At 56.9% G+C, this 12,241-nt stretch overlaps 1 protein-coding gene across 1 annotated transcript in view; it reads right to left on the reverse strand.

The window, feature by feature from the left end:
- The window catches only part of LOC111145866 (Rap guanine nucleotide exchange factor 1), a 79,358-nt gene that overhangs the window by 8,927 nt on the left and 58,190 nt on the right, over positions 1-12,241 (reverse strand). The window contains exons 12-15 of the mRNA XM_022501144.1: positions 8,045-8,130; positions 5,009-5,120; positions 3,369-3,444; positions 1,100-1,184 (exon numbers count right to left, since the gene is read on the reverse strand). Of these exons, the coding sequence (XP_022356852.1) occupies positions 1,100-1,184; positions 3,369-3,444; positions 5,009-5,120; positions 8,045-8,130 (359 nt within the window). The remainder of the gene's footprint in view (positions 1-1,099; positions 1,185-3,368; positions 3,445-5,008; positions 5,121-8,044; positions 8,131-12,241) is intronic.

Consider the following 12,241-nt stretch of genomic DNA (forward strand, 5'->3'; position numbering starts at 1 on the left):
TGTGGGTCACTTAGGCTCTCCAAGGCTGCTTCCCGAGTCACGTGATAAGTAGTAACATACTGGCATAAGTAATGTGCTAGTAGTTTTATAAAAACGTTTTATAAAGCAAGTAGTTTCATAGCTCAATGAGCCTCCACGCGCACGGGCTTAGCATCCTGCCTGACACTGGAAGTTCTCAACAAGTGTGAGTTACTGTCACTTGCTGAGCCAGGCCTGGGAGCAACTGAACGCGTGAGGCTTGAAGGAACATGTTTCTGCAGTGAGGACCGTCTCCTTCCATCTTGAGGGACCAGGTCCTCTAGGGCTGGGGCACGGGGACAGTGAAAGGAGCGACAGGGTGCGGGGGAGACAAGAGGCCGAGCCTCAGGGCACACAGAAAGGGAGGGAGGCAGCCGTAGGACTCAGGACCTCCTGGCCCGAGCAGCAGCAGCTGTCCGGCAGATGGCAGTCGTGGGCTGTGACACGGGGAGGGGGCGGGGCCGGGCGCCAGGGCTGGTCGTGGTTCAGAGCAGCCGCTCTGGTTAGCCTCCGCAGGAGGAGCAGGTTTGAGAGAAAGTCAAGGACGCTGGGTCCTAGGGCCCAGGGTCTTCCTTGACCGCTACTGCAGAGTCACCCTGGAAAGGGCGAGCCAGAGACAGCTAAGGGGTAGGGGCCAATTCTGTCTGGACGTGGTCTGTCCACTGCGGGGTCTGCCACCAGGCAGAGTGGCTGTGCCTTCCCCCGAGGCTGCTCATGTGAGTCTTGACTCCCCTAAGCCCCGCACACTTGGGACCTGTCACCTCAGTGGCCTGGGGCTCGGCTCAGAAGCTGCAGGGGCCTGTGCGCGTGCTCCCTCTTGGGGTGAGTCAGCCGCTCCTAACTCCTCTTCAGGACTCCCTAGTGACCGCAGCTGCCGTGAGCACACCCATGACCCGGCGCCGCACGTCTCTCACTCAGCACTCAGACAAGGAAGGGGACTGCAAGAGAAAGCCTGGCCCGAGGCCCCGAAGCTAGGACGCGGGGAGCAGGCACGCAAGGCCCTCTCTCTCCTGGCTGCCTCCCAAGGCTCTGCGCCAGCAGAGGCGTGGGGCCAGGGCGGAGGTGCCGCGGGGAAGGATATCTGTACTGCAGCTTCTTGATGAGCTCCTCCGGGGTGATGAAGGTCCTGTAGGTGGTCAAGAAGGCCTCACAGTACAGGACCAAATCTAGAGCAAAGAACAACTGATTAGTGACGCCTGCTGCTGGCAGGGGACAAAGACGGGCAGCGCGCCTGCTGCATGTACCTCAGACTGTGGGCACAGAGAAAATAACTCAAACTCATCCGCAGGATTATGAAGCTAAATCACAGGGAATACTTGAGATGGCAGGGCCCAGGGACAAAAATCTTAGGAATTTCCACATACTGCGAGGCCAAAGATAAGGCTGGTCTTCTCTGGACACGGACCCCCTCCTCCCGTCTTCTCTCACTTATCCCCCAGCTTGCCAAGTGGAGGAATCAAGAGGATCCCTGCTTCCCCAGCAGAGCAGCGCAGGCTCAGCTGAATCTTGGCTCCTGTGCTCTGGCCTGCCTGGTCACCTCCAGGACAAACGAAAGCAAAAGCAACATCGGCTCCAGCATCCGGGGTCTGGCTGGGGTGGGCCTGGCCGGCAGAGCAGGTGTTGGGAAGGAGGCTCCTGGGCAGGAAACACACAGCATGGCCCGACAGCATCCTGCTCAGGCCCCTCCTCCCCGGACCCCTCAACTCACCAGCTCACCACCCCCTGGGGCTTTTGTTCAGAGATGGGCTGGGTAAGGAGGCAGAGATGGGCCCAGCACAGGCCAGGGCCTGCTTTGGAGGACCAGATCCAAGTCTGCAGGCCCTGAGCCGTGGGCATCCAGTGGAGAACCACCGGGGTGGTCTCTGGTCCACAGGAAACCACCTGCCCAAGGAATGTTCAGTGTGGCCCAGGGCCTCTGCCTCCAGCATCCATCCATGTGCACGGGACTTTGTTTCCCTGTAGCTTCAACGTCTCTCCATGACTGAAGTCAAGTGGAGGTCCCCGCTGGCCACCTGAAGGCTCTGGACTGCCCTGCCCCCGGGGCTCCCTCTGGCCGGGGCTGCAGCCAGCTGCCCCTACAGGACCGCAGAGCTTGGTGCCCCGAGCCGAGGACGGAGCCAGCTCCCCCTTGAGCCCTCTGGATGGAAATGACAGCTGTTCCTCTTGCCCAGCTGAGGCCGGCGCTCAGGCAGGCGTGGGGGTGGGGGTGCCGTGGAGGAGCGCGAGGGCTGCTTCTGAGCACGCTCGCTGCTTCCTGAATGGCTGTGCCGTGCCGCCTCACGTCAGCTCTGCGCCTCTCCCTGCCCACTGGGACCTCTTCAAACAGGCGGGTCTGCTGAGGCTGGGAAGGGACGGGACGTGCCTGGCTTTGAACTCAGTCCCCAGGACTGGGCTTCTGCCCTAGTCCAAAGAAACCGGGGGTGAAGAAACCGCAAAGGGCAAAATAATGGCTATGGTAAGTTTATTGGGGTCATTTCTTCTTTTTCCCTGTTATTCAAATTTTCTGCAATGTGACCATTTCTGTACTGTTTTTGTAATTTAAAAATTCCTCAAATCATTCTGTGTAATATATCTGGGGAAATTTACTGTAAAAACAGGGGCATGGTCATATATAAAAATAAAACTGGTGGGTGAGGGTTTCTGGATTGGGGCATTTTAATTTTTCACACAACTGGCTTTAATACTGTTGTCACATCCCCTTTTTAATAACTTTCAAAGACATAGTAGGAAAAGGAGTGTGCGGGGGGGACATGGCAGGACCTGCAGCACTCCTGGTGGAGGTCAAGGTCAAGGTCACAGCCCTTCCTCTCCCCTCCCTGCTGGACCAGATGCAGAGTGAGCACTCTTCTGCTAGCACTAGGTCCCCTGCCTTCCCAGCCCTGCTAACGGGATCAGGACACTGAATGGGGTGGCCACGTGCTGAGGGGGTCAGAACTCTGTCCTAGACGCTCCGGACAGAACACGTGCTGGGGTCTCCTCGTGGAGGCCACAAGTGAAACTCTGTCTGGTGTCTGGAATAACATAATGGGTCAGACATCAGGAAAAGTAGAAACAGCTACACCTACATGCTGCTGGAAGGTTAATAGTATCAGACGTGTTGTTACCTGAGGTGCTGAGCTCTGCATGTGAAGCTCTCTCTCCACGGCCCCTGGGGGCCCTTGGGGTCATCATTAGGCTTCACCCATGGAGGGCGTACCCCGAGAGAGCTGGTCCCATCCCCAGGGGTAGGCTCTCTGCACAATGACTGCGGGTCACCAGGACCACGTTCTGACCCCACCGAGGTCTGTGGGGCCAGCCCACCCCAAGAGCAGTGACGAGGACCAAGGCCCCTGCCCAGGGCGCTGCCGCACCTTTCCTGTCTGTCTCAGTAGCATGCACCAGTAGGATATCTCCAGACCCGCCACGGACATCTGGCCCGTCGTCACCCTGCAAAGACAAAGCAAAGGAGGGCATGCAGCGGAATGCAGCCATCAGAGTCCGATCAGGAAGTCCGAGGCGGAACAAGACGACAAAGCCGAGGCACTGCAGAGACCCTGGCCCTGCCCCCGCCCTCCCTTGCCTGGGAGCAGCATGACCGAGCACAGAGGCCACTCTGCACTCTGAAGACAGCACAGACCAGAGCTCATCTGGGAGGTGGACGGCCCTGGGAGCCGGCCAGATACCAGGGCACATTGTGCTGGGTCACAGCACAGTTGAGGGACGATGGCACCAACAGATCTCTCCCTCTTCACCAAGCCAGGGGACAGGGACATGAGGAGGGATGTTCTCACGCTGGGAACGGTGGGACCCTCCCATGGAGGCAGGCAGGACTGCACCAGCCACTCCCAACAATGCCACAGGGGCAGCAGAGCTAAGCCCGGGCACGGTCATGTTCCTAAAGCTGCAGCAAGCCGCCCCACATTTACATCCGTTCCCCAGGTGGAAGGAAGAGTCACTTGCCATGTTACAAGTTCCTGTACAGGGAGCCCTCAAAGGAGTGTAAAGCGTCACAAAGATGTTTAATTGTCCCAGATGTTGCTTACAGAGGATATTGGCTACCCTCTGCCAATTAAGGAAAAAGTCATACTTCCAGGTGGCCAAACAGAGGTTTTAGCCCATAAACCTGCCCAAAGCCAGAGACAGCAGTCATCTGGCAGGCCTGCCTGACAACCGGCCCCTGCCCCTCCACCTCTGGTTCTGATGGAAACCGCCCCTCGAGCCCCCCAGGCCCTCCATTTCGGAGATGCACCTGCCTCTCCAGGGCATCCATGTTTTCAGCCCTGGATTCCAGAGTCCCGAGAGCATCTTGGATTTCCAGCTAAGGCTGAGGGCAGCTGCCCATGACCCAACTGTTCAGAACTTTTCTGGCAAGGGTCACGAAGCATCACTTCTCTCTGCAGAGAAGCTGGCTGCCCCAGGGACCCGTGAGCCCCGCCCTGCCTGTTCTGTGTGCACCCCACCGCGCAGCCAGAGCCCAGAGACACAGTCACCCCGCAGGGCGGGTCAGGGTGAGCACGTTAAGACGTTCTTCTGGGTTTCCAGAATCGCCCAGGTCCTCCTGACAAGGCACAGGACAGAGGCGGCTGCAGGTCCGAGACGTCTCAATCAGTCTGAGGCTCCCACCGAAACTACAGGGGCTGGTTCGATCGATACTGACGGGGAGGAAGCTTATGCTGCTGAGGGCTCGCTGCACTCGCGTCCATGCTGAGCACCCTACGTGGGCTCCACTGTTACAGTGTCCCCCAAAGTCCTGTCCTCTGGGGCTTAGAGATCGTATGTGACTTGCCAAGATGACTGACTGGAAGTGTCAGAGAAGGGGACAGCGCACTCTCTCCAGGAGGCCTTCCACATGCCCAGGATAAATGCCGAGCGCAGAACTCACGAAGTTGGGGGGGGGGGGTCCAACCTCACCTGTCACTGCCTTGCTTGGGTCCTTCTATTTGAGACACCGCAAGGTTACACTGTCCTCAGAGCCCCTCACCGCTACGCAGGCCGCGCGGCCCGCTCTCACCTCTTGCTTGAGCGTCAGCCTGGACATGATCTCGCTGTGGTCGATGAGGGACAGCTCGTCCACTTCCTCCTCCGACCGCGCCAACTCTGAACCATCCGGTGACCTGGAGGCCCTAGAGAGAAGTGGTTTGTGTTGTAAGGGTCCAGCAGGCCCCGGGGTCCAGGACACCAGGGGGCTGAGGCCGTGCAGCTCTCTGTAAGACTCCGATTTACGACTACTCCTGACAGGTTCTTCTGGAACTGCAGCTCTCGTGTGCAGGCCACGCAGCTCCCCACACCCAGCACGGGGGCCTGAGTGGGGGCCGGAAGCCAGGGCGCGGACTGGACTGCCAGCATCGCTACTGATGACCTGTGTGACCTTGGGACATTTCCTGCTCTCTGTGGATGCTCTATCAATAGAAGGGATTAAGAAGGAGCCTGGAGAGCCTGCACAGCTCGTTGGTTAAGCACCTGACTCTTGATCTCAGCTCAGTTCTTGATCTCAGGGTCATGAGTTCAAGTCCTGTGTGGGGCTCCATGCTCAACGTGGAGCCTACTTAAAAAAAAAAAAAAAAAGAAGAAGAAAAAAAAACGAAAAGGAAAAAAAAGATCAAGGTTTCCCTGAGCTATTTACATAAGTGATGGGATCAGTCACTGTCGAGGCCACCCTATGCACAGTGGGTATCCAAGAACAGGAAGAGCAAAAGGGCTCAGGTTGGAAGAGAGTTTGCATGGCTATTAGTGTCCTTCCTCCAGTCTTTTCCAAAGGCCACATTCCTGCGGGACAGAAGCATGAACCAGGCAGACCGGCCCTTGTCCTTGGGATGCTGGGTGTAGCAGGAGAGACTGACATTAAAACAAGCAGCAGGGGCACCAGCCTGAGCAGGAAGACCCAGGCCAGTGTGAACGACAACAGGCCCCTGTGGCAGGACAGCCGAGCCACACCCCGCAGCACTGAGCAGAGCAGGAATTTGCTGGTGAGCGGGGGAGAAGGAGAGAACCACCAGCAGAGAGGAAGTGAGGGGCGGCGAGGGGCCTTCCGGGAGCAGACAGACACTGGGTCTGCAGGGGCCCTTCTTGCCCCAGCATCTTCTCTCATATTCCCATTTTATTCCGATGGTTTCTACCATGGAGCCTGTGAGGCCCAGGCTGGCCTTCCGGTCACGGGCCACATTTTTAACCCTAAGTATGTGAGACATAAAAATTTGTGCCTTCAGTAAGACAAGGATGGCCCAGAGCAAAATCACACACAGTCCTGGGAAGAACCACCTGCTACGTGTGCCTTCAGTGTCAGGTCCGCGGTCTGGCCTCTGTGGAAAGAGGACATTTTTGTAATTGCTTCTAAGCAGTGAATGTGCTCCTCCTTCTGCTTTTTTTTTTCAAGGGCCATTTGCAATTCTGGAAAATGGTGCTCTCGGGTTCAGTGCAGCTGGAGGCAGGACCCGTGGGCTTCTGCTGCTTGGCACAGACGCCGTTTGCTACTAGGTGTTCAACTAGAAAACCCATCATCCCCTGCTTAATCCATGGGGAGATCTCAGCCCGGGCAGGCAGACCAGGCAGATTCCACACGGGCAGCTCCTTGGAGGGCCACGAGCAGGCTGGGCAGGCAGCCCTCCTCAGCAAGCCCCTGTAGAATGAACGGAGTCTGTTTTTCCTCTTGTCTCTCGCTGTTTTATTTTTACCACCTCTTCAACCATTTATGCTGAGGCCCGACAAGTGGGTACTGCCTCGCTCTGTGCCCAGAACCCAGAGGTAGCTGAACCTTGGCCTGGAGAGGGAGGAAAAGCTTGAACTTGTGTAACAGTTCACGAAGAAGGTGATGTCCTCGTGAAGTCGCCGATGGCAGAGAGGGTCTGTGGGTCCTACACGTGGAGAAATTTACTACATATTTCTGAACCTGGTCAGGTGTGACTTGTGCTAATACTGAAAAATGTTATAAAAGATTAAAGAGACGTACAACTAAGTGTACTGACTCCTGAATGATCCTGGTCCCCCAAAAATAAGCTATACAAGTTAATTTTAGGGAGAGTTGGGCAAATGGAAGAAGGTTTACATGTCAGATGATACGAGGGAGTTTATTATTAATTTTCTTAGGTGTGATAATGGTATAATCTGGTAGACTTTTAAAATATTTTAGGAGGAGGAGCACCTGGGTGGCTCAGCCACTTAAGCGTCCAACTCTTTTTTTGTTTTTTAAGATATTTGTTTATTTATTTGAGAGAGTGTGAGAGTGAACATGAGCAAGGGAGGGGCACAGAGAGAGGGAGAAGCAGACTCCCCGCGGAGCAGGGAGCCTGATGTGGGGCTGGATCCCAGGACCCTGAGATCATGACCTGAGCTGAAGGCAGACCCGTAACTGATTGAGGCCCCCAGGCGCCCCTAAGCATCCAGCTCTTGATTTTGGCTCAGGTTAGGATCTCAGGGTCATGAGATCAAGCTCTGTGTCAGGCGGGCTCTGTGCCGGGCTGCGGGTCTGCTTGGGATTCTAAGTCTCTCCCTCTGGCCCACCCTCCCTTACCCCCACGTGCTCACTTGCCCTCTCTCTCAAATAAGTAAGTCTCTCAAAAAAATTAAAATATTTTAGGAGACACACTGAAATAGTTAGAAGCTGACTGTCAAGTCTGTAACTTACTTTCAAATGGTTTAACACAATATACACACCTAGTAACTCACAACGTTTTTTGGGGGGGGGGTCTCTGACACCCCTTTAGTGCGCCTGAACTTGGAAGAGGCCAAGGAAGGTTGGCCTGGGATTTAAGAGACTATCCTGGGTCATCTGCAGTCAGTGGTATGTGAGCACGTAATCAGGAGGGCGTACTGCACGCCAGAACGGACGCCTTGAAGGGTGCGATTATTAGTGATTTTTCTGGCTGACTTGCACATTTCTGTACTTGCCATGTTTTCTACCCTGAACATGCAGAATTTTGTGAGTCAGAAGGAAAGGGAAGGATGTACACCGCCAGCTCCCACAGGCCTGGCGTGCTGGCGGGCAGGGGGCTGCCCTCCCCAGCCCGGCCTGCGGCTCTCAGGGAACCTCCACTATACGGCCACTCCCTACCTGTCGCCGTCTCTGCTCTCCTTCCCCGCTGCGCTGCTGGCCGACGAGGGATCTCTGGGATGGCCGTCTTTCATAGCTGGTGATTCCTGAAAAGAGAAGTGCTGGGTTTGTGACAGGTGCCCCACGCGGGCGGATCTGCTTCCCAGCATTCCGCCTGCAAGCGGCCTCAAGTGCAAGTTCCTACAGAGCAATCCGAGATGTGAGCAGGGAACTGTGAGTGCGGCCAATGACACAGAAGGGGGAGGCCCTCTTCGGCCTAGCATCGCACCTCTGTGGACATAACAGGTACCCCTACCTAGGACCTCTGTCAGCTGCCAACCTAGAGGAAGCCATCCCAAGCACCTCCTCGAAGAAACGACTGCCAGGGTCGCCGCCACTCAGCCAAGCTCAGCCAGGCACTGCACTAAGGGCTTCGAGTACCTCTTCTCACCTGGCCCTGACCAAGACCCTGTCCATTCGCTGGCATCACAGTGCCCCCTCCCACCCCCGCCACAGGCTGGGAGGGGTTAAAGGCCCTGCCCAAGACCACACGGCTAGAAGGCTGCAGCCTGCGTTCAAGCCGAGGGTCGTCTGCCCCCAAACCCGTGTCCCTAACCACGGTGCCCTGCCAGTGTGCAGCAAGCCTTGGCTGACTTCCTAGTTAAACCAGTCCTCGGGACTGCCGTGGTCAAGTGCCTCCCAGTTAGGGTTCCAAGGGGTCTAGCTGCTCGAGTGCATGACTGCAGCCCCCTCTCCTCCAGCGGCCTGGCCCTGGGAATCTGGGCCCACCCCACTTGGTGACGACACGGCGATCTGGCACCCCTGGACTGCCACCGAGGCCACAAGAGAGAGCAGGGTGGCATGAACACACAGATCATCCTCAGAGAGAGTGCTCGGAGGTGTTCAAGTCAGCACTGAACATGGTCCCGGGTGGAGGGAGAGCCACGAAGGCCAGCTAGGGAACAGCTTCCTTGTGTGGAGGTGGACCTGGGTGATGCAGGGGCGCAGGTCACCAGAGGAGACAGGGGAGGAGGAAACACCAGAGGAGAAGCAGCTTCCAGGGATTGGGTTCCTGTCTCCGGTGGACAGAATCCCATTGCAGTGAAAATCCACAGAGCTCTAGGACTTGCAAACGTCTCCAGTGGGGCTTGCCTTGTGTGGACATCTAGGATCCTGTGGGGGTGCCCCTGGTGGGCTTCGTATAAGGAGTGACTAGACTTTTAACAAGCTGGGCCCTGTGAGCTGGTCACCAGGGAGGACTTGAGTCCTCATGGCGCCTCCTCTCAAGGGACTCCTTATTTTGGAAGCTTTTGAACTTGCTCACGTTTTGCTGCAGCAAAACCTGGGAAGTTGACCACTCAGCAGAACAGCCGTATGGAGCTGGGACAGAAGTCGACCAAGGGGGGCCACACCAGGTGTTTCTCTACGCTCTCAGGCGGCAGGTGTGTTGACACAGCGGGGGCTCCGGGCCAGACCCGCCCAGCTTCTGAGGAAGCCGTTCCCGCGGTTGGGGAGGGGCGTGCTGGGGCAAGTGTGAGGGGGCGAAGGCCCGGGAGCGTGGCAGTGTGGGAGGGAAGGCTCCCGCCCTCTGGGTTGGGGACAGAAGATGGACTTCAAGGCTAGCAAGGCAGACTAGAAAGAAACCCCGGAGAGCAACCGATGTGTGGCCAGGCCTACGCCATGCTGCCTCCGCGGATGTCCAGAAGACTCCCCGGCCAGGCCTGAAGCGCACCACACGTACTGCAAGCCGGGGGAGGACCTGCTCTGGGAGCCTCGTCCTCTCCCCACGGAGCCATGCGGGCTCCCGGCCAGGCAGAAGCAGGGCCGGCCCGGCCGCATGCACGAGGCCGCCCTGACGTTACTTACGCCTCGAGAGCGAGCCAGCTCCTCGCTGCTCTGGCCTGAGGAATACAGATTGACGTATTCACCCTCACCAGCCTCCTCACTGGTGTTTTCACTCTGGGGGAGACAGGATGAGAGGAAACGCACATGTGACAGGCCCGCAGCCACCCCGCACGGTTCAGAGAGAGCGGCCTGCCGGGCCGGCCCTGAGGAGGACACTGGGGAGGAGGAGCGGATGGCGGCAGCTGCCCTCGCCGCTCCCGGGAAGCTTTTCCCAGGCCCGAGAAGGCTGCGCTTCGGCCACCTCTTGCCTCTGCGTTACGGGGGACGCAAGTTTCCTGCGAGACCTTCTCCAAAGAGGTCGAGGGCCATTCAAACTGCCCCAGGAGGCGCTGCGGCTGTGGGGCCTGCGGGCTTCCCGGCGCAGCAGGAGGAGGGCCGCGGGCCGCGGGGGCAGAGGCCGCACCGCCCAGTCGACACCTGCCAGCCCGTCCACGGCCCCACGAGCGACACGGCCTGGCAGCAGGCTCTCCGCCAGCACACACAACCGCACACGCAACTGGCCCTGACCGCTGTCCGAGCTCGTCTGCAGCTGTCTTCCTAGCGCGTCGGCAGCTTTCCCTAACACACGACCCCACAGAAAACCGGAGCACTCTCTGTCTCAGCCTTATGAGGACGGTCTCCAAACGGTCACCAATCGTTTTTGGAAAATCAGATTCCCCACCTGACGGGAACTCTGTATGGAAGGTTCCCGCTGCTGGAAACAGGCTACTATGGCACCTTGTGACCTTCCGGGGACCTGGATCGTGCCCCGTTGCCACTGGGGCGTGCACCGGCAATGGGCCTGGGTGCGGGGACAGGTGGCGACGGCCTCGGGAACAGCCGCACCGGTTTCTCAAAGCAGGCAGCCCCACGTGGAGGGGGGTGTGCGCGGAGTTCTCACCGAAGGCGTCTGGGGCGAGTCAGTGAAAGAGGTTTCGGAAGGAAGGCAGACAGTGCTCCCATGAAAGTTGCTCTCCTGAGAAGATGAGAGAGGCCCGTCCACGGTGCTGGGAGGCAGACTGGCTACGGTTGGCCCCGCTAAGTCAGAGCTCTGAGACTGGTGGACGGGTGGGAAATGTGGAGAGGAAGAGGAGGTAGACGGAAGGAAAGGTTGAACGGAAGCTTGGTTGTGAGGCACGAAATCCTGGGAGTAGGACCTAAACACAGATTTATACTACGGAATCAAAGCGGAAGACAGACACAAAAACGGGAAGATGGGAGGAAGAAAACAGACAAAAGAAAAAGTCATTAGATTAACTCAGCTGAGCTGCGCGGGCTGTTCACAGTAATTCTAACATGGACCACCGATCAGGCCAAACCAACCCCCGCATTCCTCCGGCCGAGGTTGCCCAACTCAGGCACATCCTCCCTTGAGAAGGGCCTGAGGACCAACCAGCGCCATCTTCCATGTCTGAACAGTGGGACGCAGGCACCCCCAAAGAAAAACCAGCCCCCATGCTGGACCGGTAATCCCACTCTGCTCTGTCAGAGAACCCAACCTGCCAAACCCAAACCCTGCAATGTCTTCAGGAACCTCCTGGCTAAATTCAGTATGTGGACTCATACACCTGGGTCATATTTAGTCATTTTGAACCTTTTGCATGAATCTCCTTGGTTTTATCCCTTGAAAGTCAAACACTGCAGCCTTTCAAATACCATAATCCACCTGAGATGCTTTTGGGGAGGGAAAGATTAGGCCTTAAAAATGGTTGGAAGGACCATATTATTAAAACGCTAAAAATTTCTGAGTTCATGTCCTTTCCTATACAATCCTTTTTTCTTTTTTAAACAAATGACAGGGTCTTGCAGTGCTTCTGATACTAGCCTAGAACTGCAAGGCCACACTCTCTCAAATTCTCATCAGGACCGAGTCTAAAGCCGGGCTGGGGGGCGGTAGTGGTGACAGTGGACGCCTGCAGCTTCGTAGAGTCAACGAGCACTGTCCGGGCCTGGACTCTGCTGTGGGAGGAGAGAGAGAGGAGCTCTGGGACCAGGGACCACCAGGCTCAGAACCTGACGATATCACCATTTCCCACAAAGGGCCTGACAACCTGATGCTGTCACAGGGTAATGGGAGAGGGACATGTGGAAGGGTCTGCATCCGAAGTCCTTGCCAGGCCCACCTGCCCTCTGTAAACGTCAGAATCTGGCAAGAGCTGAGCTCAACATAAACGTTCACGTTGCTCACTCAGATGTTCTCTCCATTTTGCCACTGGGTTTTCGGAACCCAGGACAAGGAAAAGGAGAAAGAAGAAATCAAATTTTAAACAGGAAGTTAAAGCCACTCACATCCTAAAGTGTTTTTGTGAAGCTACACTTTGCCCCAGACTGAGA

The sequence above is a fragment of the Enhydra lutris genome, unplaced genomic scaffold (assembly GCF_002288905.1).
Source record: "Enhydra lutris kenyoni isolate GAN:26980312 unplaced genomic scaffold, ASM228890v2 scaffoldscaffold13, whole genome shotgun sequence".
NCBI classification, from domain to species: domain Eukaryota; kingdom Metazoa; phylum Chordata; class Mammalia; order Carnivora; family Mustelidae; genus Enhydra; species Enhydra lutris.